We start from the raw sequence: 27,050 nt of genomic DNA, 5'->3' as shown, positions 1-27,050 counted from the left end.
CATGTTGATTAAGTATTACTTCCCCTTCATAAAGTCATCACAACCCTCTTATTAAAAGCTGTCTGCCTCTCCCTTCAGTAAAGGTGGAGTACAGCAGCTAGATATCAAAACCAAAACTTCAGAATTTTACTGGCAAATTGCTCCCTATGCTTCCTCACCAAATTGTAGCCTTGCATTGGGTATATTTGCTTGGGTCTTGAAGCAAGTAGAAGAGAAAAAGTCCTACATCTATAGACTTAGGCTACAACTGCTTTTTTGGCTATAATAGTATATTAAACAAGCTCTTGCCTTACAAGGCAACGTACCTGCTGTCTTGCTCCTCTCCTCACTGGCCCCGTATTTTACCAGCACAGCTGTTGCTTGGACAGTATGGTGAACTAAATAATTGAATAGATGAGGCTGGAAAAATAAGCCAAGGCAGTGTGGGAAACTCTTGGCTTTCAGATGGATCACTTCCCACTGTGATTTACCATCCAGCTTCACAAGCAAATGGGCTGGCTTAGTAACAGTTAAGCAGGAAGGGAAGAGTGTGCAAGATGGTACTGCTGCTGCTGAAATTGCTGTAGAAACAAAATGTGGAACTACTGCTTGGAAATGTGGAAATACAATACTTGGTGTAACTACTTCTGCTGGGTTTAGGGACCAGGTGAAAGAGCAGGACCCTGGCAGCCCAGGCACAGGTTGGCTTGGGCTGCTGTGGAGGTACATCCTGACTTAAATCAATGAAGCAGTTTTTAGCCTAACAGGAATATATAGTATAATGTCAAACATTCGGATATATACTTCAGTTCCTTTATAGGGTTAAAAGATTGCCGAAATAGCATCATTTGAAGTGTATAGTTTTTGGACTTGAGTGATGTGGTGTAGATGAGTTCTTGAGTCTGAAATGCTTCACTGGACAAGCTTCGGAAAGATCAGTCAATGATGCAACTAAATCTTTGCACATCCTGTAGTTTGTAGAGCATCTGTGAATGCCTATTTTGCAAGCATGCTTTAATTTTCTTTGGTTGGAGGTTTCAATGTCTTTGTTGCTTCTCCTTCATAAGAGAACAGGGTGGTAGAGATGTCTGTTTCCCTAGTGTATTGATCAGGATTGAGGGGATGTGTTTTCCTTATAGCATAAATTAAAGGCTGGTGATAAGCTGAGTTGCATCAAGCAGTTATTCCTCTTCCCAAAAGGCATTCCTAGTCTGTAAGATTCATTGTTATTCATTGAAACATTATTATATGTTTAATTTGCATAGTTATGTCTTAATAACACATTGTTTAGTAATAAGAAATTAGAACCTTACTTATATGATGTGTAACAAGTTAGTTTAAGTTAAAGCTACTCAGGCTTTTTTCTAGCCAGCATTCTATTTTGTCTCTAAGATAAACTAATGAACAAAATGCCCTCTTTTTTTCCCCCCTGTATTGACCTTTTAGAGAACTGTGCTCATGCTCAGACTTATATTTTGCTTATCTGGACAGTGCTTAAGGGGCTCAGCATTTGAGACAAAAAGACTGTTTTTCATTTTTGTGCATGGAAAAACATAAGCAGCAAACCAGAGAAAATCAGTCTACCTGTAGTGTCTTGAATTTGGCTACTGAGGATGCATTCAACAGTGCTGAAATAGGGAAAATGTTCTTTGTTATTTGCAGAGAGACTCTACAAAACCTGCTACAAAGAGAAAAAAAACACTTTGGTGGGAAAAAGAGCAAAAGAAAATCAGACAGTAAATGAAGTGGAAGAGAACATGCAATCCTTAAATTTATCTGGAAGTTGGCTTTCTTTTTAATTAGTTAGTATTCAGCTTCATTTGACTGATAATCTTGGTTGGAGCTGGTACTTGGAAGGTGTCAGAGCTGCTACATGGCTCACTGGAAGAGGTGAAGCTGTCAATGAAGCATCAGCTTGAAGAGAAGTGATAAGAAGTAGCAGCAGGGGAAGATGATAGTATTTTCTTTTAATAATGTACTTAACCATCCAAAAATGCCCTTTCCCCCAAAGCTAGCATACCATGTGACTGCTGTATATTCTATTGTACATAATAGAATGAAAGTAAACAATTAAAAAGGGCTTTATCCACATAAAATATGGGTCATGTACACATTTATAATTCCTTTCACTGTATTTATATTCACAGTAGTGAGGTGAGGTCAAAGCAGTTGAAGCAATTGTCTTCAGTATTCGTTCTGATACCACAAGTAAGAAAGTGTGAGCCATGAGCTGTTACAGTAAGAACATGCAGACAAAGCTCCCTTTTCCTTTCCCTCTCCCCTGGTTCTCTCTCAGTAAACTACTGGTTCTTCACTTTCAATTTTATGGTTTGGGCAAAACACACTATGTTTCAGCTGAGATCAGAGTAGCACATTCATGCTTCTATTTCTGAGTAGAATATCAACATCATGTAGAACTTTGCTAAATGGCTGGACTCAGTGTTGAGCAACTACAATCTTCTTTCAAAATACTTGCTAATTTAATATGCACTTAGCTGTCTAACTGTAACCGTGGCTGGAAAACCTTGAAACTGTAGGTGATTTATGCTGACCTGACTTCATTTGCTAGAAATCCTTTTATTGTTTCTTCAGCAAACTCTATGAAACACTGGAGTATGTTTTTTGGCAACAAATTTACATGGTTCAAAAAAATCCAAAATGGAAATAACAGAGGACTGTTACCAGAAAGCCTGGACATGACTTGAGTATAAACCCCTGTGCTAGCAGTCAAGGATGTACAATTAGTGACTGATGTGCACATGACTTTGAACATACCCTTGCTGTCCATTGGACTGTCTGCTTCTACTGTCTCTTTCTGTAGAGGAAGAACAATAGTGAGAAGAAACGTCAAGACTATGTTTTCTCTCCCACAGTGCCACAGGTTTTATTCGTCTCGCTTTCCTCTACTGGCCTGCAGAGAGCAGTGCATCTCCTGGGAGTCTTGTGAAGTTGTCTGAAGTGCTTGACTGGGTCCTGCAGGGAGGACTAGCATGACAATTTTTCTGCCCCATGTCCTTACCTCTGTGACTTTCCAAGCACAACAGTTGAAACATCTATTGGCCAAACTTCTGATAAAACATGTACTAGGGAATAGGAAAGTAAACCTGTATGAAGTACTATAATTTTGATTAAATCAAAGATAAAACTGGAGCTTCACAAGTGCGATCAGAGTTAATGCAGGTAACAGCCTAGGCTCATTGACAGTTTGCTGAAGTTACTGGTCTTTTATCATGGCATTTTGAAGTGTGGAAGACAAAAGATGGAGCCTTTGGCTCTCACACTCTATGTGATGTTCTTAACAGAAAATAAATCTAACAAAACTAATGGTTAAAAATTAATTTTGTGTCTATCTCTTGTATGTATTGATCCAGTACAAGGTGCTGGTTGCTAGTTGCATAAGGGAATCATATTGTGCTAATATGTTTGTGTGTTTTAAACTATGTAAGTATATTTCTGGTAATTTTGGCTAGGTCATGTTTTGTATGACTAAAATTTAAACAAATCAAATACTTGTACAGTTATTTAAAAAGACAGAATAGTTGTAATTCTATAGTGCAAAAATCTTCTCTGCCTTATGCTGGAAAATGAAATGCTGTAGTACAAGCAAAATGCACTGTTTCAAACTGTATACCAAAACCGTAGTTTAAAAGCATTAGACCCTTCTCCATTATGCAATATGCAGCTTGTTTTTTATATAATTAGCAGAATAACTAATATATGGTAGAACACAATAATTACACTTTCAAACATGCTTGAATAGAAAACCTCATTAATAAAACTGCTTTTCTAAAAATACTAGAATATTTTACCATACCTCTTGAAAAGTTCATAACAGATATCAGTGCAGCGATTAATTTGGAAATACAGTACTGTAGCTCAGGCTCTGTCAAATTTGTTTAGCAGTAATTACAGTGGTTTGACGGGTTTTATAGATTTTTGTTGTTGTTGTTGTTGGTTTTTTTTTCCCCCAGCTCTGAACATAAACCTGAACTCTCCTTCTTGGCTGCAGTCTCACTACTTATGATCTTCTTTCTGGTTCAAAGAAGATGCTCCCTGGTTTCGAAAATTGCTATGGCACTCGGGCTCCTGGGAGTCTACAGTTACCGGGCAGCTATTGGAAATGTCATATTTCCATGGCAACGTGACAGCAAGGATATTTCAAAGTAAGTTAATCAACAGATATGTAAACCTATTTCTAGGGAGGTGTTAACACTATGGATATCAGGGGATGAGGTGGGAGATGTTAGGTCTAGGCTGGGATCACATTCTTATGAATAAAGCTCAATTTTGTAGGTGGCCAGTGCTTAGTTTTTGTGGTGTGTGCATAATTTTGATACCCATGAAGTGTCTTTCCGCTGTGACAGATCAGAAGCCAGTCCGATAAGAATTAATGTGAGAAAAATCTAATCATCATACCCTGTAGTTTTGCTACAGAGAAACTCCAAATGCACCATCTCCTTTTGTTTTAGATGGACTTGCCACATTTAGCAGAGCACATGCCAAGCTCATTTAGCTACTTCTTAGTTTTGAAAAATGCTTAGACAGTAATTGGGAAAGTTGCTTTTCCATATCTTTTTTTTGCAGGTGAGTGTTCTGTAATTTATGGCCTTTCAAGATGTAACCAAACCCTTCTTGAGGTCTAGGCTGTGCTGCACTAATTTGCTGGACATACTAAGGATTTTTATGTGGATGTTAAGTTTTTTATAGAACTAGTCTGTAACTGTAAGGAAGCTATTAGCTTTTTCAGCCATAGCTACTTTTGGAATGTCTCTAAGTGACTTTAATTTTCTTACAATACTTCTTACTGTTGGATTGTACCTGGCTCTGCAGCCTCAAGTCCTTCTAAATATCAGAGCTGCAGAAAACTTCCGGAGTCAGTTAAGACATTTGATGAGGAGGAAGAGGTCATGGAAGAGAAGTTGTAAAACAATTGTCTTCTGGATGTGGTAAACTTTCACTTGCACTCAGTTTGAACTTGATGTGGATACAGATGGTTTCTGTTGGAACTTCTTAATCAGGGGCCCGAGTTTCACAAGATGTGCAGAGATGGAAACAATCCTGCAGGAGAAGGTCTTAGGTCATATAGAAGATCAGATTTGCTCATGAGGCATGTTTTATTACAAACACTTGTATGTACATGTATATCTAGATATATTTACATGCATTCCATTCCATCTCTCCAAATATTGAGGAAAATTCGGGTTGTATACTAATGTTAAGTTAACATTGTGTGCTAGTTCTGCTGGATGTGTAAGTAATGGTAATCTTTACTTAAGTCTGCAGGATTTTGCTCTATGTTTGAAACATGCCTGATCTCGGAGTGTGACCTCTAGTTTTGCTTTGTGTTTGAGTAGAATCTTTGGAAAAGATTGCTGTCCTTGCAATAAGAAGAAACTACTGCAATGTGGGACAGATCATTAAATACAGCAATTGAGCTGCAAATAAAATGCAATTAGAGAATTAAGTGGAGTACTTAAATACTAAAGGCAAAGCATTTACTAGGAACTTGTTCATTCTATGGTCAGCACATTGATTGCAATTATAACAAGCAAGAGGCATCCTTTTTGTGTTATTTCACCTTAAATAGTGAGCATGGTGATTTGCTTAAATTACATCAAACCTTTATTTATCTCTGATTATGTACTGGTTTAAAAGTTACTGTCATGTTTCAAATCTTTATACTCTTCAGATCCTCTGTGTAAGCTGTTTGGTGAAAGCTGGTAGGATTAGCAAACAAATTCTGACCTTTGGGTCAGCCTGTGTTCTGCACCTGGGGTGGGAATTGTGGTGCAGGGCTCTTGCTTGATCTCAATGAGAAAGGAGCAACAACAAATGTGTAACAGAACAGCTGTTTTAATAAGATAGAGTGAAAAGAGGAATACTGGTAGTGAGTGCCTTCAGATGTTGGGAACCCTGCTCTTGAACAGCATCAGACAAACCCCAAATGAATCTTCCCATGGCATGCCGTGGCACACAGGCCCCAGTGGTGGAGAGGTTCTGCCTCCCTCCTATACTGAGGTGCCTTTTATTTTGTGGAAAAAAAATCAACCCACAAAAAGCAACAACAAGAAAAACAAAACAAAACACCCAAACAGACCAAAACAAACCCGTTTGCCAGGGTCAGACAGACAAACAAACCTGCCAGGTCAGAATGTTATCTGTGTCCTAATTCCCACCAGTGCACAACACAGGCCAGCACAGGAGTTCCAGCATGGTCCGTTGCAGTGGCTAGTCATGCTAACGTGGGCTTCTCAAGCCTACAGTACAAGGCCTAATAGAGCAGGCATTGTTTGCCCAAGATCACTTAACTCCTCAAACACATTATCTTCAGCAAGGCTCCCAATACAGCATATCAAAAAAGATGGTAGACACTTGTTAGTAGATTTCAGATGTTAGCTGATGTGTTGACATAGCGATCCTAGGTCATCTTTGTTAGATAGCTGATGTGACAAATGGTAAAAGCCTATGTAAAATGCCACCAGGAACAAACCCAGGAGTTTCTTTGAAATGTGTCTAGAGGTATATTTAGTGTATTCATGATATGGAGTAGGTCTGGATCCAGGTGCAAGGTAGAGGTAGTTTTGAGTAATATGAGAAAAAAGCTGTAGACAGCCACTGCATTTTTCATACACAATACTTTCTTCTGTAAGACAGAGAATCTTTGCTCTGAAGTGCCTCATCTCTGTACTCTTTACTGAACATAAGTGTTTTTTCTGGATGTGACAACTGCTGGAATGTGGATGAGGAAGAAGTGCGTTCTGTCTTCTATGGCTTACACTAAGATAACCTCTAAATTAAAAAATGCAAGGAAGTAATTTGACCTTCCATTTTCCTCAGAGTTCTTTTTAAAAATGATCATGAAATGAAGAAGATGAGCATATACCATAGTAACACAACCAAAATAATAGTAGTGCATTTGCTGAGAAATTGGTTTTTAGTTAGTTTAAATTTCCATTGACTGGTTAACTTCAGTTTTTACTTAACTCATTCCATAGTGACAGATAGCCAGATTTCCCGAACTTTTACTTCTAAGCGTCATAAACACTAAGTCACATTAATATGTTTGAATATTTTATCATAATAATTACACCAGAATTACCACAGATACTGAAAAGGGGCACTGAATTTCTGCATTAACCAGGAACGTAGGAACTCTCTGAACTTTACTGTTTCTAACACACAACTCCCACTCCTCTCCCCCCCTCCCAAAGGAAAAAGCCAGTGGGTCTGGGTGTGGGGGTTCACAAAGGCTTGCTATTTAAGGGAATAAAATAGTAAAGCCCCTTTGTGTAGACCACTAGGTATGAGTTTGAACATTTGAAAGCAAAACGACAGAACAGAGCACTGCATCCAGGTTTAGGAAGGCCACATCACTATCTTGACATGGTTTTGCCTTTTTTCTTGGTTCTGTGGCTGCAAAAAGAAAACTGAACATGTAAATACTATTGCTTATTTTTTAACCTCTTGCTTTTTAGTTCTCATTCCTGTATGTGGAAAAGAAAGATTGAATTCAAGCTCATTTGTTAGTAGTTGTTTGACAAGGAAGGTGACCTTCCAAAGTCTGAAAAAAAAATTAAATTTAAAAGGAGAAATTTATTTTTAGAAATTTTGACTAGTGATGTTTTCTGTAGTCAGATAGTTACACTAATTACACCAAGTGTAACTGTGCTTTTACTATTTTTAGTGTCATGGTCTAGTCGTCCATATGTTACTAAGGCCAGATGACTCAAGAATCCTCACTTCTGAGTGAGTTATATTAACTTTGTAGGAGACCATGTTTGTTCACCACTCATCTATAAAGTGATTGGTAATCCCTAAGGATAGAGTATATTAAATTAAAGATAAAGTGTGTAGATAATGTGTATTTTTCTCTTTTGCTAGAAAAAATTAGATTTATAATCACAGTTTTTTTAATATGCTCATTTGGTGAGTTCATTGTATTATTATTATAGCTTAGCTCACACTAATGTAATCTGTGACATTTTTTGCCCAGTAAACGTAAAAATATCTGCTTTCATTTTCTTTGTTCCTTGGGCCCTGCACTTTGAGAGTAACAGGTCACAGTTTTTAAGCCTACTGGTCCTCGTCAACTTTTGGACGAGGTGTCTGTGTTTTCTTCAGAAACTGACTTTAACTAGAAATGAAGAGACCAATGCAATTATAGGTGCAATGAACATTGCAGTAGATACTAATTACACTTACTACTTAAAACATTATTTCTTTTTGTAATGGGATTGCTTAGGGATTTGAAAAATGGGAAAAAAGGCGTAAACCAGCATACCTGTATATCTGTGTAGTCGTGTAAGGTAAGAACATGTCTGTGGTGTGCAGAAATTTCAGACTGAAATAAGGCTTTTCAAATTCTATTGCTGTCTTTTTGGTTGGCTAAAAAGAAACATGTTTGTGTGAATATGTTGTGAAAAATCACTGAAGAGCTTAAAGGGAATAGTCATTTTTAAGTTAATTTAATTACTGAAATAAAGTTTCCTATCACTGTAAGGAGTATTTTTGTGGAAATTCATTATGCTACGTAAAAGGCATATTTATATGAATATATTTATGGATCTAGACCTTGAATAGTAGTAACATAGACTTATTATGGTTACGTTAATTGACATATAATTTCATTTTTATATTTTAGATAAGTTTAGTTCTTAGCACAAGCTTTTTGTTTGCTAAATTTAATTTGGAGGTGTAGTAATGTAAGTATGAACCATTTTAGAGTCTTTTGTATTTGAGAACGCTCTCATGAAATTGGCCAGTACTGGCCTTTGAATTTAACCTGTTTGGCGGAACTGCATTGGTCTTGCACGTCTCTTGAGAGACTTTTTGACCCGTGAAATACATATTAGTAAGTAGCTCATCGTTCTGTTTTATTTATTTATTGATTATTATTACCTTTTTTTTTTTTTTAATTTCCTCTTTAGGGGGATTACTGAAGCTCGTTTTGTTTATGTCTTTGTTCTTGGCATAATCTTCACTGGCACTAAAGATTTACTAAAGTCACAGGTTATTTCTGCAGACTCCAGCGTGAAGAGTACAGGATTATGGGAAGTGTATAATGGATTGGTTCTACTAGCAGCGCTTCTATTTAGACCTCACAATTTACCAGTCTTGGTGTTTTGTCTGCTGATTCAGACAATGATGACAAAATATATCTGGAGACCTTTGAAATTTGATGCAGCACAGATTACTATCATGCACTACTGGTTCGGTCAAGCTTTCTTCTATTTTCAGGTAAGCTGAATACTCTCCCTGCTACAGGGCTGGGAGGGGGAATAGTTTTTGAAAGAAATATTGTCCATTGTGAGTAAAATGCCAACTGAATCTCAGAGTGGAAGAGTTTACGGAGTTCTCAGAATGGTTTAGTTTCTAACTGTATTATTAATATTTTGTTTTCAGAATCAGGGAAAGATGCATACCTTGATAACTTATCCTCAATATATATTTCTGAAAGTGTTAAAAATATTGGATACCTATATCAGAGACGAGTTTGATCTGTAAGTGGGCCTCCTAAGTACTGTTCTAGTGATAATAAATTTAAAAATTTCACCTGAGTTGATTACTACCCATGTGAGGCAGATGGATTTTTGTCCCCCTTTCTTGAGGCTTACAAGACCTTTGATAGCATCACAATAGGTCTACATACAGTTTAAGACTGAAGGGAAGCTCTGTGACAAGATAATGTCTCTTATAAGAATCAGGACTAATTGTCATTCTTATATCAAATAGTATCAACTTTCCCCGAGGAGCCTTACTAATTTCAATAACATAGTTCTCCACATTGCAAATAAAGTTGTAATTCCACAAAAACTTTACATAGCATTGTAGCTGGAGAGGTTCTTTTCAATTCTAATAATGTTGGAAACTTAGTGTAGCAGACTGTCTTTAACTGAATTTCACTGAATTTTTAGAGTTGTAAGGGACCATAAAGATCATCTAGTCCAACTCCCCTGCAGAAGCAGGAGAGAGTCTTAAGAGAGCATTTGTTAAGTTGGGAATCAGGAGGGAGAGGCTTTCTGATTTGTTGCAGAATTTCAAGGTAAGACCTGCATGGGCTTTACTTTTGAGATATGGCTGAGAATGTTAAAACTGTGGTCAAGCTTAGGGTACTTCCTACTCTGTTTCTGATCCTGTTAGTACTGACTGAGGATTGGCTTGACTTTGCTCTGAAAGTATGTCAGGATAGGACATTGCTGATGGGGATGAGATCATGATGATTCATCCCTTTCTACCCAGTTCTGCTCAGAGGATGTATCATTTCTTGGTTGAGTTTTGCATGTCTTGAGTATTACTGTTCAGGCAGTCAGATCTGATCATGGCGTTCTGAGAACAGCCCTTAGCGGGCTGAAAGGCTGAAGGCAGGGCCCTATCAGTACTGAGGTACCAAGCAAAAGCAGCTGCTCGAAATTTGCTGGCAGGAAAATACTTATGGAAAAAGGACTAATAAATAAAGGATTGAATGTTTTTATAAAGTACCCGTTTTCAGTGATGATGAATTCTTGTTACAATTGGCTGAGAATTTTACAGAACCACCAAATCACAGAAGAGTAGAGGCTTGAAGGCGCCTTTGGACATTATTCAGTCCAACCTACTCCTGTCCAATGGCAGGTCAACCAGATCAGGCTGGTCTGGACTGTGTCCAGTCTGATTTTAAGTACCTGCAAGGATGAAGAGTCTGCAGCCTCTCTGGGCAGTTGGTCCAAGTGCTTGACCACTTTAGTCAGTAAAAATGCTTTTTCTGATGTTTAAACAGAACTTCTTGTATTTCAGTTTGTGTGCGTTGTTTTTCATCCTTTTGCTAGTCACTACTGATAGTGACTGAGAAGGTTAGTCTGGCTACATATTCTTCACTTCCCCTCATCAGGGAATACACATTTTTATGATTCCTGCTGAGCTTTCTCCTTTTGGGAGTAAACAGAACCAGTGCATTCAGATCAATGTTTGTATGACAGATGTTTCATTCCCATCATGATCTTTGTCACTCTTCAGTGGACTTTATCCAGTACATCCATGTCTGTCTTGTGCTGGGGACCCCAGAACTGGACCCAGGAGTCCAGATGGGATCTCACCACTTCTTAATAGAGGGAATGGAGCATCCCACTCAACTGGCTAGTGATGCTTGCCCTAATGCAGTTGTAGATTCTGTTGATCTTTGCACAAAGGTCAAATGGCTGGCTGATAGACAACATAGTGTCCACCAAGACCCCCGTGTCCATCTGTGCCAAGCTGCTTTCAATATGGTTAGCCCCTAGCCTGATCCAGGGCATGGATTTATACATCCCCAAGTGTGGGATTTCACATTGCCTGTTGCTGAACTTCTTGAGTTTCTTGTCAGCCCATTTCTTTAGCCTGGCAAAGTGCTTCTCAATGGCAGCAGACCCATCTGCTTATCAACCACTCCTCCCAGTTTTGTATTGTGAGCAGACTTGTCAAGGGGGCACTCTGTCCCATTGTCCAGGTCATTAATGATGATGTCAAACAGTATTGGCCCCAGTGTGAAGCCCTGGGGTTGACTACTAGTTACTGGCCTCTGGGCGGACTTTGTACTGCTGATCACAACTGTGTGAGCCCAGCAGCTGAGCCAGTTTTCGGTGTACCTCACTGTCTACTTTCCCAGCCTGTACTGCTTCAGTTTGCCTGTGAGGATGTTATGGGACATGGTGTTAAAAGCCTCCTTGTAAGGTGAAAGTGCATTAAATACATGTAGCCCATGTATCTTTGGCCAATATGGTATGATGGAATAGAAAATAAGGGCTTTCTGAAATAATACATTTGCTGTGGAAGTGTAATTTGCCAGGTTAAATTTTATGTAGTCTATAATCTGAGTGCTGCAAAAAAATTGGGAAGTAACTTTTCTGGAAGAATTTCCATGAACTTTTGAAAATGTGTTCAGCTGCTTCAGAAATAAGCTATCAGAGGCCACCAAGAGCATGATACCTCTTTCCATTTGACTATGTCATTGCTAAAGGGTTTTTTCTATACCAATAAAAATATATTTATTCAAGACCAGTAAAAGGTAACAGATCTGATAGAGTGTTCAGTTTTTTTAGTGGTTTTATACTAGTGTTAGTGAGAAGATAGACATATGTTTCAAGATTTTTCTTTTTAGTGACTACTTTTTTGCACTTTCAACTACTCTTGCAATTGAGGAGATGTTTGGGTTTTAGAAGACTGAAAGAAGTGATTTCCGTTTAAATTTGCTGCACATTGTGCTGTTGGATATCCTGCATTTTCAGGGCATCCACCCCTCATCACCCTGCTCGCAATTTTGACATTTCTTCTAGATGTGTTTCCTTTGGAAATAATAACGTCCAGTATGATACAGATTTCAGCAGACTTGAGGATATTTTAAAAATTTGCTCTTACAAGGGAGTCTCTTGCACTTAGATGTGCCGTGGAAACTCAACATCCAAAGCTCAGGAAGGAGAAATTCTCCATTGGTTTGTTGTGAGCCAGATTGCTTTGTGCATCTCCTGTCACTCTAAGATCTGTAGAATGAAGGGTGACAGTTACTTAGTAAAACTTCTGGTAAAAGCAGAACAAAGCTTCTCTCCCCGCTCCCTCCCCCCGCATTGTTGTTTCCCGTGCTCGTCTGTTAAGTCCGAGATATGATATAGAGCAGATCCATATAAGGAGCTGCCTTTTTGTGTCCCGTTACATGTCTGTAAACTTCAAGTTTGAAGATATTATTCTGAATTTAGCAACAGCTTAGCAAAAATTTTGACAAATTCTTACTCTGTTTAGTACTGGGCCCTTTGAAAAAAATGTCTATTTCAGAAAAACTTGCCAACAGTCTTTTGTAGATTTTTTTTTTTTGCTGCCTACTTGGGAAACCAAGGTCTGTGCCCATTCAGCATGCCTAAGAGAGAATAAAATGACAAATGGATTGGAGTAAAACAGGAGGGATTTATTTTAGAAAGAACAATTTTGTTTGTGGCTGATTTCTCTATTTTCTCTACTTTATTTATCTCTATTTCTCTATCTCTATTTCTCCTATTGGAAATAAGATTGGGTATTGCCCATCCCTAGAAGTGTTCAAGACCAGGCTGGATGTGGCTTTGAGCAACCTGGTCTAGTGGAAGGTGTCCCTGCCCATGGCAGAGGGGTTGGAACTAGATGCGTTTTAAGGTCCTTTCCAACCCTAACCATTCTCTATTTTTTCTATTTTCACAACATTCTAGAGATGTTTCAAAAATAGAGAAATCAATTCTGCTAAAGGAAAAAGTGCTTTTAAGGTTCAAGACAGATAGGATTTTCTTCCACCCCCTACTCCTTAGAGAACAAGTTGACAGTTCTCTTTTAAAAATACTGTAAGTACATTTACATTAGATGCCCTTTCCAGGATGGAGATTAGGAGTTTGACCAAAATAACCACCCTTCAGAGGTTAGCTTTGTTCTTTTATTCTCTGATAAAAAAATGGTTCTGCAGGTATGGAAAGGACCAGATTGAATCATACAAGGCTAAGAGGTTTTTTCCTTTCACAATTGAAAGCAGATATCTGAATTATCTGATATGCAAAATATTAGTATAGAAAAGTAGAGTGGTCAAGCTGGTAGCTCATAAAATTACAGAGGCTACAAAAGTTCCTTAAAATCTAATTAATGCTCTCTCTTCAATAGGTGAATTTCTCTCAGTTTTTTCTGAGAACAGGTTTTCCTGTCTGTGACTGTAGATCCAAGGATGTAAGAAACTTCTTCCAGAAATTATGTTTAATTTCATACTCTTTTTATGTCAGTTTGCTTAGGATGTAAGCATTCTGCTCTGCATTTCCAGGGAAAATTAAACCCTGGCAACCTTCAAAACCCACTTCTTCATTAGTTATTTTTCTTGCATATATTTAAGTTTGTCCTTCCCTTTCCTTTGTGTTAGAGTCTACAGCACAAATGACTTGTTGCAGGAGAAAACCTGCTCAGTTTTTGCAGCTTGAAATCAGGATTGAAGTGGTTTATTGATTTATTAGTGACACATAATTAACTGGCAGCCATATATTAATGGCATTTAATTAACTGGCAGTCACTGAACTATAGATGCAGGATCCCTATCAGATATACAACACATGAACACTCATCAGTTTCTTTGCCATTTTGTATGCCTGATTTGAAAAAGATCTAGCCCTCACCCTTGCAGTGCCTCCTGTCATCCTCCCCCCCAGCTCCAAACACTTAGAGATAACCTCCCCTTCAGGTGTGTTATAAACACTCTCTTCGCTTGGCAATGCAGGTTCCCCTGTTTACTCACGCCTCTTGTGACAGAGGCAGGCACTCAAGCTTTAAGTCTTTATGTACACGTTGAGAGTACCATAGACGAGTGACCTCAGGAGAAGCCACAGATGATTTTGTGTGCACTTTCCAGCTCTTCCTTACCTGAGTGATGGAAGGTGGAACTCTGAAAGTACGCATACTTTTCATGATGTAGCATTCTGGTTTAGTGTTTTAGATTTTAATTGTTTGAATAAAACATTTAATCTTTTTCCTTTTTCTTGTGTGAAAAACAGGAAGGTCTTTGCTTAGTGACAGCTTTGAGATCCCCTCTTTAATTCTATGCCTTCCAGTGAAGATACATGACTCATACTGAGTAAACTGCAGGTGTCTCTCATTTAGCACTACCCGTCTTGATCATGACCATCAACACTGAGGTCTTACATTTTGACTAACTTAGGAAAGAGTTTTAGTTCAGGCAGAGTATGTATCACTTGTTCTCAAATATTGAATAAACTTTAAGGAAGTACAACGGGGCTGTTTCTGCCAGAGAAAGTTCTCAACTTCAGTATTGACTTCCGTTCAGCCTGCGTTGGTACCAGCTAGTCATTCGTTTACTACCTCTGGAGCAAGCAATACCTATACTTGAATGCTAGGGGAGAGATGTGAAGGAAGCACAACTGTATTATTAGGCATGATGTGCACTGCTGGCATATATTTAAATATCTTTTATTTTAATTATTTATTTTAAATATCTTACCTGACTCTTTCCTCAAGTTTTTTGTGGTTACTGGAGCTACCACTATTAAACTGGCTGGGTTCAGAATGGTGCTAGGTTTTTAATTTCCAGACAGGCATAATGATATAATGTAGCATGAAAAAATGATAGCAGGTTTATGGTTGAAATACAGAAATTCAAAAACACTGAAATTTGTTGTTGATGTAGATCAGATTGGAACTAAATTTAAACTGTGCTAGATAAATGAGGCAGGACAAGAGAAATACAAACTAAATATAAAACCCTTCCATCTGGAAATGGGAGAGAGATTTGGAGAACTACTTTTTGCACGTGTCTTGGTGTGATTATGAGAAGGCGACTTCTTACTCATGTTGCTGAGCCTCTATTAAATCTTGGTAGGCAAGAGGGTATGTAATGACAAAAACAGTAACTCTGTCTCACTAAGTGTGGAACATAAGTGATGGCCTTTTTGAATATGATAGCGAGTAAAAATAGCCTTGTTCAAGATAGCATATTTAATGTATGAGGCAGTGTTCTTTCGAAAAAATATTTCAGGGTTCTTAAAGACTTTATGGAAGTATAGCTGTGAAAATCCTAAGTGTACAGAGTAAGCAAGGTTCATAGGAATTTTTCATTAATCAGTTGATGAAAGTGTGGGGGAAAGATGAAGTGTCTGAGTGTGGAAGCTAGTATTTTGATCTTAAGGAGAAAAAAAAACCAGGTATGGGTTGAAAACAAATTCCTTGAGCTTACACTTGGTTTTGCATTCTACACTTCATCTGTGCCAGCGCTTTGAGTGCATTTCTTGTTAGGAGTTTAGTTTAAGCGGAGTTCAAGGTCATCTTCTTAACTGAGAGGAGCTGTTGGGAGAAAAGTTAGACTGAAGAGCCTGGCCCTCTCCTTTGGGAGCTGCTTTTAGTCTGATGCTTTACTGCCTGTGCTGTGTCACAGCTGTGTAAGCAGGTGTGTCTGTGCCTTTCTTGTACCTTCTTGATCCTGACCTGGACCTGGACCTAGACCTGGATGTGGTGGCTGGACTTCCTGGCCTAATCTTGTACCTGTCTTGTCATTCCAGACTTGCTGTGTGATCCCTGGACTGTGTCTGGTCCCGATCATTGTCTCTGGATCCAGTCCTGAGCTGGATGTGCCACTGAGCATTCCCAGTCCTCCTGACTTACTGCTCTCACCTGCCTTGTTTTCACGCTCATTTCCCAGCTTACCTTCCCTCGCAGAACCAGCTGGCCCTTGATGCTTTCTGACAATGTGAACCTAAAAGGCAAATCTATTAAAGAGTTGTAACTTACATGGGAAGACTACACATTAACTCATTTTTCCAGACTTCTAGCATGATTGTTGTGAATACTAAGCAGTGGAAAAGGTTGCTCACACAGGTTGTGCATCTTCATGCTTGGAGGTTTTCAGAGCTTGACTAGATAAAGTCCTGTGTTATTTAAGTGGAGCTGAGTAAAACCACCTTTTAGTAATTTTTTAGCCTTGTTTTAGTAGCTAGGGTCTTTGCTTTATTTATTGCTTTGTGTAAATCGATGAAGAGAAGCAAAGTTAAAACTACTCCAGTTTTGTCAAACAGATATGAAATTAATACATCTAGTCAGAATGCTACTTCTTTGTCAGGATATTATTGCAAGCTTGAGAACCTCTTGATGAGTTTTTCAACAAGCTTGAATGATTGATTGTTTTTTCCTAAGCTCTGAGTTGTCCACATCTCATAACTCAACAGTCAATTCCCAGAAGTATACTATATCTTTATCATTGCAACTTGCCCTTCAAATGCATTGAGAATAAATACGTTGTTTGTTTCTTTTAACTATAGCAGCTCCTAAAAAAATTATGTTGCTGTAAATATTTCTGAAACTATTTTAGTTACCTTGGATGAAAGCTCATAAATGAACAAAAATTCCATATATGTATTTATTAGTCTTGTGGGGTTTTTTTGGTCCTACCCTGAGAGCAGTATATCTACAGAAGAGGAGAAAGAAAATACTGTCTTAAAACCTTTAAGACTTTTTTGTACTTTCTGATATTTTTTATCGCCAGAAGAGAAGACGATAGTTTTGTATGTTTTCAGAATCATTTGTATCTAATTCTTCTTGCCTTTAAGTAGAGAGATGGGCTGTGTCACATATTAAAGTGGCTTATAGCTTTCTGTTGTTACGATTTCAAAGCATTGTAGGATAATGTACATTGGAGAGGACCTCAGAAGGTCCACAGTTCAACCTAGAGCAACGTCAGCTATGAGGTCAGACCAGTTGCTCAGGGTCTTGAAACCTCCAAGGATGGAGGCAGCAGAACCGTTCCAGCCAACCTTTTCCAATGACTTCATTTTTTCACCTTAAATTCTTTGCTTTAAACAATTGAAATAAATTCCTAGTTCTATGCTTCTTTATAGAATTTCAATTACTAGAAAGGTGTAAAATTATGTGAAGGGCTCAGTGGAAGTGCGGTAATGGTCTGCTGTATCAGTCATTGAACATGCCAAAAGCACGTCAGTTTTGTCTTGCACCTCTGTACTTCTCAGTTCAGCGAGAGTTATTGAGATACTGCAGGTAATAGCTCATATTCAGTGAGTGATGTCATATCTGAAAAATTTTCAGAAAAATCATTGCAACTTTGAAGAGGGTTTTAGATTGTTTTAATTGCTGTCTATGGAGGGATTCTCCTCTGTTACTACAGCAAATGTGCTGGCTAGTTTCTCTAGCCAGTGTTCTTATATTTGTGCTTCATTGATCTAGATCATGACAGGTTATCATGGAGTGCTTTTGTGCAATAGTGTGTTGTCTCCTGTCACTTTCTGCCCTTACCACAATAAGCTATTGCACTGTTTGAAATACTTGAGTGATACTCTAAAATAAAACCAGACACTCTGAATTGTCAGTTATTTGTCACGTATTGTGTGGAGTATTAGAAGTTACAAGCTACAAGAATTCAGTTCAAATATATGAATTAGTCTTGGAGAAGGATATATAATGTGAATAAAAAAATGCTTCTTACTGCCTGGCAGGACTCTTCCAATAGTGGCTGTGGAGCCATCTGTGAGGCTCAGCAGATTCCTGGTGAGAGTTGGGTGTTTGAACACTTAACATCTAGTGTGGTCAGAGTTGTAAGTGTGTGAATCCAAGTGTGTGCATCCTTGCTCTCCTTGTTCTACAGCTACATCGCTTTACAATCATGGAATGGTTTAGGTTGGAAGGGACCTTAAGGGACCATCTAGTTCCAACCCCCTGCCATGGGCAGGAACACCTCCTCCTTTTAAACTAAGTCAGAGGTAGGTGGAGTCAGCTGTGTGTGAAGGGAACCACAGGGAGTTGGGAAGAAGGTGCTGCTCCTACCTCCTGGTTCCTTCCTCTGTCCTCACTGCCTTCCAGAGGAGAGTACCTCTGTTTGCCCTGTTGTGCAGGACCAGTGCCACGCACTCCCAGGTGCTACATTTACCCTTGCTCCTTCTCACATACAGTGGGATGGGAAGTTGCCCCAAGGTACCAAGGATCAACCATGCGTATGTGCAAGTGGAGCAAACATGTGAAGACACCTTTCAGCTCTTCATCAGCCTGATGCCTCAGCTTTTCTACTCTGCATGCATCATACAGAGGAGAAGGAGGGGAGAGAAAATAAGCAGATGTGGCGGGGAGAATACATGTTGCTGTGGACAGGGATTGGGGTAAAAGAAAGCAGGTTCTCTCCCTACCTGTCTCTGTCAAACTTTTGCTTTTTGAGGAGCAGCACCCTGCCCTGCTCTGAAAACGCTGTACCTGACGTTTCTGCTCCTTCCATGTCCTCAGTCTATATGCCTTAAACCTGAGGAGGAGTCTTGTTGTATAGCTTTCTTTTCCAGTCTCATCTTAGAGGTTCTAAGGCACAGATACAATTTTTCTTTAACTGGTTGTCATTAGTTATTCTTTGCTCTGCTTCTGTCATTCCTGAAGATTATACTAAATGCATAACAATAACTTATTACACTGGTGCACCGTAACAATACTTTACTACAGTAGTGCATGGTGAAGGTCAAAATGAGAAAGACAGTCATAAGTCAAGCTTTTTCTGCTGTATGATATCTTGGTAAAATCCATACCTTACTGCCCTCTTACAGCTTCAAGCTCCCCTTACATTCTGCGAATATCTTCATGGTACGATTCACCTACTGATGATGACTACTGATAATGAGCTCTGAGTCATTCTGTCAACATAGATGCCATTTTTCTCCTTAGATTTTAGACCTGTTTTAGGAACAGGGTTTTTGCTGTCCCTGGTACCTTGTTACTTATGTACCTGAAAAAGCTACCTATTTTTCGTGCTTTCCTGTGTGCTCTGGATTTCGTGGGCAATGCAGACACGTATTTGATGATAGTGCTTCCTTGCTGGGGTAACTTGCAGTTCAAGAAGACTGCAGTTACTAAGGTGAGAGGAGATCAGGTTGGAGGGAAAGGGGGAGCCACCACTCCTCATGGGCTGCTGGGGCTGGATCTGAGGCTATCGGTGGTGACAGTCCTTACATTTGGGTTGTTCCGGTGTTCTGTAGGAGAAAAAGGAGAGTTTGATCGCTGTTAGAATAGCAGTGCTCTAGAAACCGATCAGCTTCTCCAGGTAGAGTAAGAATGTCTGAGAGCTTTCACACTAGTCTGAAGAAACCTGTCTGTGACCTGCAAAGCTAAGAAATATTCTGCCTTAATCAAAGGGTGTGCTTGCTGCTTAGGTATTTGAGTAAATTTAAATACTTGGGCATTTTCAGTGGAAAATGCTTCCTTCAATTTTATATTATCCTTTGTTATTTAGTGGTCATAGCCACTGAAAAAGAAAACTGGGTAAAACATACAAGTCTTGGACAGCTCTTGATACGTTCATTGCTGTATGTTCTTTTCATTTTTCTCTTTCTAGGTTTTAAATGCCTGTTTTAATCCAGTTACATGCAGCAACTTTGTGGGGCAGGCAGGTGGGCAGGGTAGTGTTCCACTACAGCTCTAAATCAGAGCCCTTTTGTCTCTAATGGCAAGAAATATTTATTTCCTTGTAATTTTAGGCAACAGGCCTAACGTCTTGGGTTTGAACCATTTGTGATGAAAAATGCATTTTTTTTTTCATTGCTGTAACTGAAATCAGCAAGTGCAGCTGCTTGCTTTAAAATCTTTTTTTGATGTAATTTATTAAACAACATGTTAATTTGCAGACAAAATAAGACAAGCAAAAGAGCATGCTGTTTATGCCTTCATTGGTCTGTAAATCCTAAAGAAAAGCTCTTGTTTTGTAAGCTGCTTTATTGAAATTCGGATGTAAAGAATATGGCTGTACTGTAAAGTGGCTTACAGAGTAAGTCTTTAAACAGTGCAATAATTACTATTACTCTAATGTATTCTAAACAGTTCTTTGGAGATATTTAAACCTTTACTTTTTTATTTCTATTTTCAGGGAAATTCAAATGGCATTGCTACTGTGGATATTTCAGCAGGTTTTGTGGGACTAGAAAGCTATCTAGAGATACCAGCTATTTTCCTTACAGCATTTGCAACATACGCAGGACCTTTGCTTTGGGCCATTCATCTGCTGTGCTACTTGAGTTCTGAAGTTAGCAGGTAATCATGTTTTGAACTAAAGTAATGCTTCTCTATGCACTGCAGATATAAATACCATTCATATATAGTATATAGCTTTTCAAACAATTTTGTTCCAATAGTTTTTTTCCTTGGAAGTTAGTTTTCTATGAAGAAAATGCATGTTCTTCTTTTTGGTATGAGTTTGTATCACCTCACTCTTCCAGTTCCATTTTCTCTGCAGAAGTTTTGCACTGGGAATATACATGTATGTTTTACTAATTTTATTTCTTAATGAGTTCTCAGTTTGCTGTGCTAAATTACTTAAAATTTTATTATGTTTTGTTGTAATAGCATATGCAGCCTAAAAGCATTCTTCTTGGAACCTATTAACTAGGAAACCTGAGAAGGACTTTTAATAGAATTCAAACATAACTAACATGCTGTTCTTTGAATGTCTGTCCTTGTTTGGCATAGTGACATACAACATTTTATAAATAAAACAGATTTATTTTATTGTATGTTACTGGTTATTGCAGTCATTTGTAGCTAAAATATTTTTACTTTGGGTATCTTGTGTAGCGGATGGGCTAATGTAAAAGGAATTGCTGCTTTTGGAATTTTGAGAAGACATAGTTGGAAAATGCTTATGTAACTTAGAATGTGCATGTAAAATGCAACTGGACTCTCTAATACTACATTTCACTCATCATCCATGAGATGCAGTATGTTAAAATAGAGAGAGGAGTTGTAAGTTCTTCATCATATGTCAATGCACAATTTCAAAAACTTGATATATTTTCACAGAAATAACATTTGACAGTGACTAAATTCTTACCATCCCAGAGTCTTTTCTCTATTATCTGTGGAATTTAAATGTACATTTTATTATTTTTTTTTTTTAAATGGGGAACAAAATGATGCAGTGGGCTTGGCAGGTGGGATTTTAGACAATATTTAGTTTATTGCAGCTCTTTGCCTTATGCATTGTCATCCTCTGTAAATCTCTGATTTCTCTTTATCTACGTAGTGTCATCCTGTCTCATCCTGTCAGCGCATTTTGTTTTCTGGCTTTTCTCTTCTCCTTTTGCTTGTTTGTTTTGGGCTATACCTATACTGTGAGCTTGTGTTGGCACATGTGTGTTCATCAAAGGCATGAGGAGATGGGATCCCCAGCTGTCCAAGCTGCATAGACTAGTGGAGGTTTTTGAACCAGGAAGGACCTGTTCTAACAGGCTAAATGCCTGCACAGTCCACTGCTCTGTTTTAACAGGCACCTTTAACAGGTAGAGTTATTATTCACCTTATTCATTGATTTGCCTGTCTGCCATATTGCGCTCTAAAGATGTCTAGCTCTCCCAAACTTTATTGCAGTGGAATTATGCAGCCCAGTGCTGGGCTATTGTATTGCCCTAGTAATGCACTCCTTAGTGTAGATTAAGACTCACTGTAGAACATTACCTCTTAGTCTGAGGCCAGCTATCTTGAAGTCATCTTTGGTCTTATATAGATTGATACTGTCTAAGTACTGGTCTTTATGTATAATGTCTCTGAAAACCAGCCATTTCTCTGTTCATTCTGATATTTTTTTGCTTCAGGAGAAGTAGATGTGGCATACACTAATAATTGATGTCTGGATTTGTATAACCACAGAAAATCCTTTCTTGAATTTTCTTTACTATCTGGTGTCTTGACACCAAACTCAATTGTAACTCTCTCTTTCTAATGCTCATCAGTTTAGCTTTAGTTACTGCTTTGCTTCATCAATACATCTACCCAGTATTCAAGCTCTTCAAGTTTTCTACATTCTTTCGAACTTTAATAAGAGTTATAAAAAGCCCCGCCTCTTGTCTTCTAGTGAATATGTGACTCATGACCCTAAGTATTACTTACGTTCTGTTAATCTACTGGTTTTCCCAATTCCTTTATACCTCTGCCATGCTTTGTTTAAAAATGCTTGACAGTTTCACTGGCCACGTCCATGTTCCTGTGTTGGTGGGATTTTTTAGCAGTCCCACTTTCCATTCTTCATTATTACACTGTAGGTGCTTTGGAACTGGAGCTTTCTGCCTGTCCTTTGAAGACTCCAAGCACAGTGGAGTAAATCACCCCAGTTCCATTATCTGGGGAGCGGTAGGGAAAGAATTAGAGCTCCCGTAATGTTTTTAAAGAGTTGAAGTTTTAATGTTGTTTAAACCCTAGCCTGCAGACTGTGATGAACACTAACATACAATGAAGAGAAAATGATATCATATAGCATGTTTTTTGAAAGCTCTTCTAACAAAATAATAAAAAACTTTATGTAACAAAATCTTTGAGGATCTGTACTTGTTTAGTATTGTTTCAAATAATGTGCCTCTGTAGTAGCGTTCATTGTTGTTCTGATGTTTTCTTGGTTGAATTTTTGCAGATTAAAAGCTCAGCTAAGTAGTGTTGCCAGGTACAGTGCTGGTTTAAACTGCTCTCAAGTGGGTAGCTGTGACCTCTAATACCCACATCGCTTATGTAAGTAGATTCCATCAAGCAGTTTGTATCTATAGCCATTTTAAGGTTCATTTGGGTCAACTGGTAAGGTTGTTTCCTCTATGGAACAGTGCATAACTCTGGACTGAAATTTCTGTACTGCTGGGACTTGTTTAAATTGGTATGGTATGGTGCTCAGAACTTGGTCTGTACACTTTTTATTTTACTCTTATGTTTTCATGTTGCTGGCCAAATGGTTGTCTCATTACTTTATCGTTATTCCTTGGAGCCTCAGCTGAAACTGCAGAAGGCAGAGGTTCAGCTGCTTCATGTGTTTTCTTAAACGTATGAGAGACTGAGCTTTTTAAAAAAAACTGCTTGATGCTTTAGAATGTTCTTTATAAAGGCTTCCTATTAATTGTTTTATAAGCAATATGCCTTGGTCAGTGAAATTCAAACCATTTCCCCACTTCCTCCAGATAGGAAGGTCTAAAAGAATCCAGCTGCCCTGGTTTTTTTTGAGTATGCTGAGTGAGATTGCCACAGGATGTTGTTGGGATTCCTGACTCATCCTAGTACGGTCTTAGTGGAATGAATGTGCCCAGAACTGCTCAGCAGTGCCATTCTTAGCAAAGTCTCTACCATCCTGCAGCCTATTTTAGAGCTGTTGCACCTGAGGAACTTGAGCTGGGCAGGGAAGCCTGACTTCAGTGCTAACTATCTTTGTTTATTGCAGCTACTTAGCAGAGCGCCTGTAATTTATAGCTGCATCAGTTGGGTTGGTTTAACAGAGCTTCTTGCCGGAGTTCTTAAAAGCTGAGCTCCACTGGCACGTCACTTCCTAGGGGCAAATAGATGTTCATATCCTTTTCTTTCTCTGCACTTTCGATTTATGAAATCACAGAATACTTGACCCTCCCGTCCAAAGAAGGGTCAACCAGATCTGTCTCGTGAGGGCCATGTCTAGTTGGTTTCTGAGTGTCTCCAAGGATGGACACTGCAGGGTCTCCTTGGGCAACCTGTTCCAGTGTATGACAACCCTTGCAGTAAAACAGTTGTTTTCTGATGTTTAAAGGGAATTTGTTATATTTTGGTTTGTGTCCCTTGCCTTTCACTCTTTCACAGGGCACCACTGAGAAGAGTCTGGGTACATCTTCTTTACTTTTTCCCATTAGATGTTTATGTACATTGGTGAGATCCCTGCTGAGCCTTCTCTACTCAAGGCTAAACAACCTCAGCTTTCTCAGCCTCTCATTGTCAGATGCTCGAAGCCCTGCATCATCTTTGTGACCTTTCAGTGGACTTGCTCCATTACACCCATGTCTGTCCTATACTGGGGAGCCTAGAATGGGATCCAGAACCCCAGATGTGATCTCACCACTGCTGAGCAGAGAGGAAAGATCGCTTTCCTCAGCCTGCTGCCTCTACTTTTCCTATTACAGCCCTGGGTTGGCTCAAGGGAACATTGCTTGCTCATGTTCAACTTGTCCACCAGGAACAACCTATATCCTTCTCTGCCAAGCTATTTTCCAGATGGTCAGCCCCAAGCCTGTCCTGGTGCATGAGTTTATTCTTCCCCAGATGCAAGATTTCACATCTCCCTTTGTTGAACTTCTTGAGTTTCTTGTCAGCCCACTTCTCTAGCCTGTGGAGGTGCCTCTGAATGGCAGTAGACCCATCTGCTGTATCAGCCATTCCTCCCAGTTCTGTATTGTGAGCAGACTTCTCGAGAGGGCATTCTGTCCCATTGTCCAGGGCATTAATGAAGATGTCAAACAGTATTAGCCCCAGTGTCAAGCTCTGGGGTTGACTGCTAGTTACTGGCATCTGTGTGGACTTTGTACTGCTGATCGCAACCTTGTGAGCCCAGCATTTGAGCAGTTTTCAGTGCACCTCACTGTCTAATTTTCTAGCCTGGAATGCATCCGTTTGCCTGTGAGGATGTTATGGGAGATGGTGTTAAAAGCCTCCTTGAGAGATGAAAGTGCATTAGATAGATAGATGTAGCCTGTATCTGTCCAGTATGGTATGATGGAATAGAAGATAAGGAGGTTTTGAAAGAATATTTTTGATGTGGAAATGGAGTTGGAACTCCTTAAACAATTTGCTTCCATCTGATCAAACACATGGAAACATAAAATATTTTCCTCATATGGAAAGGTAAATATGTTTCTAAAATAATTAAGTGGCATGTGTTAGACAGTAACATGGATATTACTGCCACTTTTAGTTCTTCAGGCTCTCCTAAGAAACTTGGCAGCTTAAATGTGATGGGATTTTCATAGACAGAAATAGTAAGAAGAACTCTTTGCACAGTTTCCATGGAGACTGAAGCCAATAACTCTTGAAACTATTTTTGAGACAGGGAGTACTGATTAAACTGATGCCTAAGCTTAACCAAGTATTCTGTGACTTGCATAAATTCCAGAGAGTACCTGATTCACGTAAAGGGTAGTGTTTACAGTGACCACTTTATTGTTCTGATACGAAGGAGAACTTTGCATTTTGGGATCATTATGACTGGGAAAAGGGCCATTTTGTTGGATAATCTGACCTATATTATACAATCTCACTGTGCAGTACACTCCAGATGGATTCAGTTTTCAAGTTCCTACCCAAACAAAATTGTCATGTGGGTGACGTTCACAGTGTTGTATAATTACCACTCTTCAGCTAGGCATCGTGATAGTTTTCAGATTACTTGCACGTTGGAATCTGTGTTTTAACTGGCTTAATGAGTCAGGTATCAGGGTGAACTGGTGGATGGTTCCTAGCTTAGAATAATCAGCTTAGAAGCTGATTATTGGCTTTTTTTCCTTAGTGATTAAAAGTTATAACAGTGCTTTCATGTTAGCAAATGGCTTTCAGGTATTGAAAATGGAAGCTATGCCCTACAGTAGGGTGTTAAAGTTGCAAAACTTTTAATGTTATGCCTTGACTTTGTTAGTGTAGAATGCCGGCACAGCAAACTTAAGTTTTACTTTGAATTCTTTTATAGTGCTGATCTAAACAGGATTAGGAAGGCGTATTTGCTACAGCAGTTAACATCATATTTTGCCATCTTCAACCTAAGTCATTTGATTCATTGAGTCCCCCATTCACAATCCATGTTACTACATTAATCATTTTTCTTTCTGACATAAGCTGGACATGCAGTGAGTGTTTCAATATACCTTTTTTTTTTTTTTTGAGTCCAAGGTAGAAAGTGCAGCCCTCCTTAAAGACAAAGGAACAATCCAAACATTTTTCCCTGGAGCCTTCAGTATTCTATGTGTCGTTTTTAATTCTTCTGGTTTTTCTTCATTCTCTTGTCCTTATTTTAAGCAAAGCTGAAAAAATGCTTGCAACTAAGAATATACTGCTGCTACATTCTCTAGAATGGCAGTACCTGTTACCTATTGTGTCTGCCAGCAGTCCCGTTCTCTAAATAAAAAAAATAAATAAAATTTATAGAAGTTATCTACTTATTCACTGATGTGCATGGAAATCTGTAAAGTGATTTGATAAAATTGGAATGGGGTTTCATTGCCACAAGCCAGAAGAGTATTTTATTCCCTTAGGTATTTCCTGACATGATGTCATTGTAGTGATGGTTGGAGATTTCTCTTAGACATCATTAGTGCTCTGTGATGGATACTTCTTCATTCATTTCTTTCTGATGCTGGTAAGACACTGACTTTTCCTATGAAGTTTCCTTCAGGCAGCCTTCCTTCTTAGCATTGAAAAGTATTTTCTTAGTAGTGGAAGAAAGTGATCCAGCAAAGTAGGGTTCCCTGCAATTATCTCTGTGTTACAAACAAATGACAAGTTGCTTCAATGCCATTTGCAAAATAAATGCCATCGTCTTGCTCCATGGACCAGCTATGCAGCTGTGTTTTAGGAGCTGAAACACTTTCTTTGTAAATGTTAAGGAAAGTTGTGTGCACAGAATTTATAAATACACAGATCTAGGATCAGTTAGGTTATTTTTGCTTTGTGTAGGTAGAACTAAGCATCTGAACAGATTCAGAACTTAAAAAATTATGATCTAATTTTTGGTAGAGTTGGCGTATCCAACATAAGGTTTGTTTTCTAGTGATGACCCTAGTTGAGAACTGGTGCTCCAGTGTGCTAGCTCCTGCCCAAGT

The 27,050-nt window shown here is 38.7% G+C and overlaps 1 protein-coding gene across 1 annotated transcript in view; it reads left to right on the top strand.

Annotated features, from left to right (window-relative positions):
• PIGG (phosphatidylinositol glycan anchor biosynthesis class G (EMM blood group)) overlaps positions 1–27,050 on the top strand; it is a 96,163-nt gene that overhangs the window by 40,247 nt on the left and 28,866 nt on the right. Inside the window, exons 10-12 of the mRNA XM_074166145.1 lie at positions 3,951–4,142; positions 8,907–9,216; positions 20,339–20,502. Of these exons, the coding sequence (XP_074022246.1) occupies positions 3,951–4,142; positions 8,907–9,216; positions 20,339–20,502 (666 nt within the window). The remainder of the gene's footprint in view (positions 1–3,950; positions 4,143–8,906; positions 9,217–20,338; positions 20,503–27,050) is intronic.

This window comes from Numenius arquata, chromosome Z (genome assembly GCF_964106895.1).
Source record: "Numenius arquata chromosome Z, bNumArq3.hap1.1, whole genome shotgun sequence".
In the NCBI taxonomy this organism is placed as follows: Eukaryota; Metazoa; Chordata; class Aves; order Charadriiformes; family Scolopacidae; genus Numenius; species Numenius arquata.
This window is presented reverse-complemented; position numbering and strand designations above follow the sequence as displayed.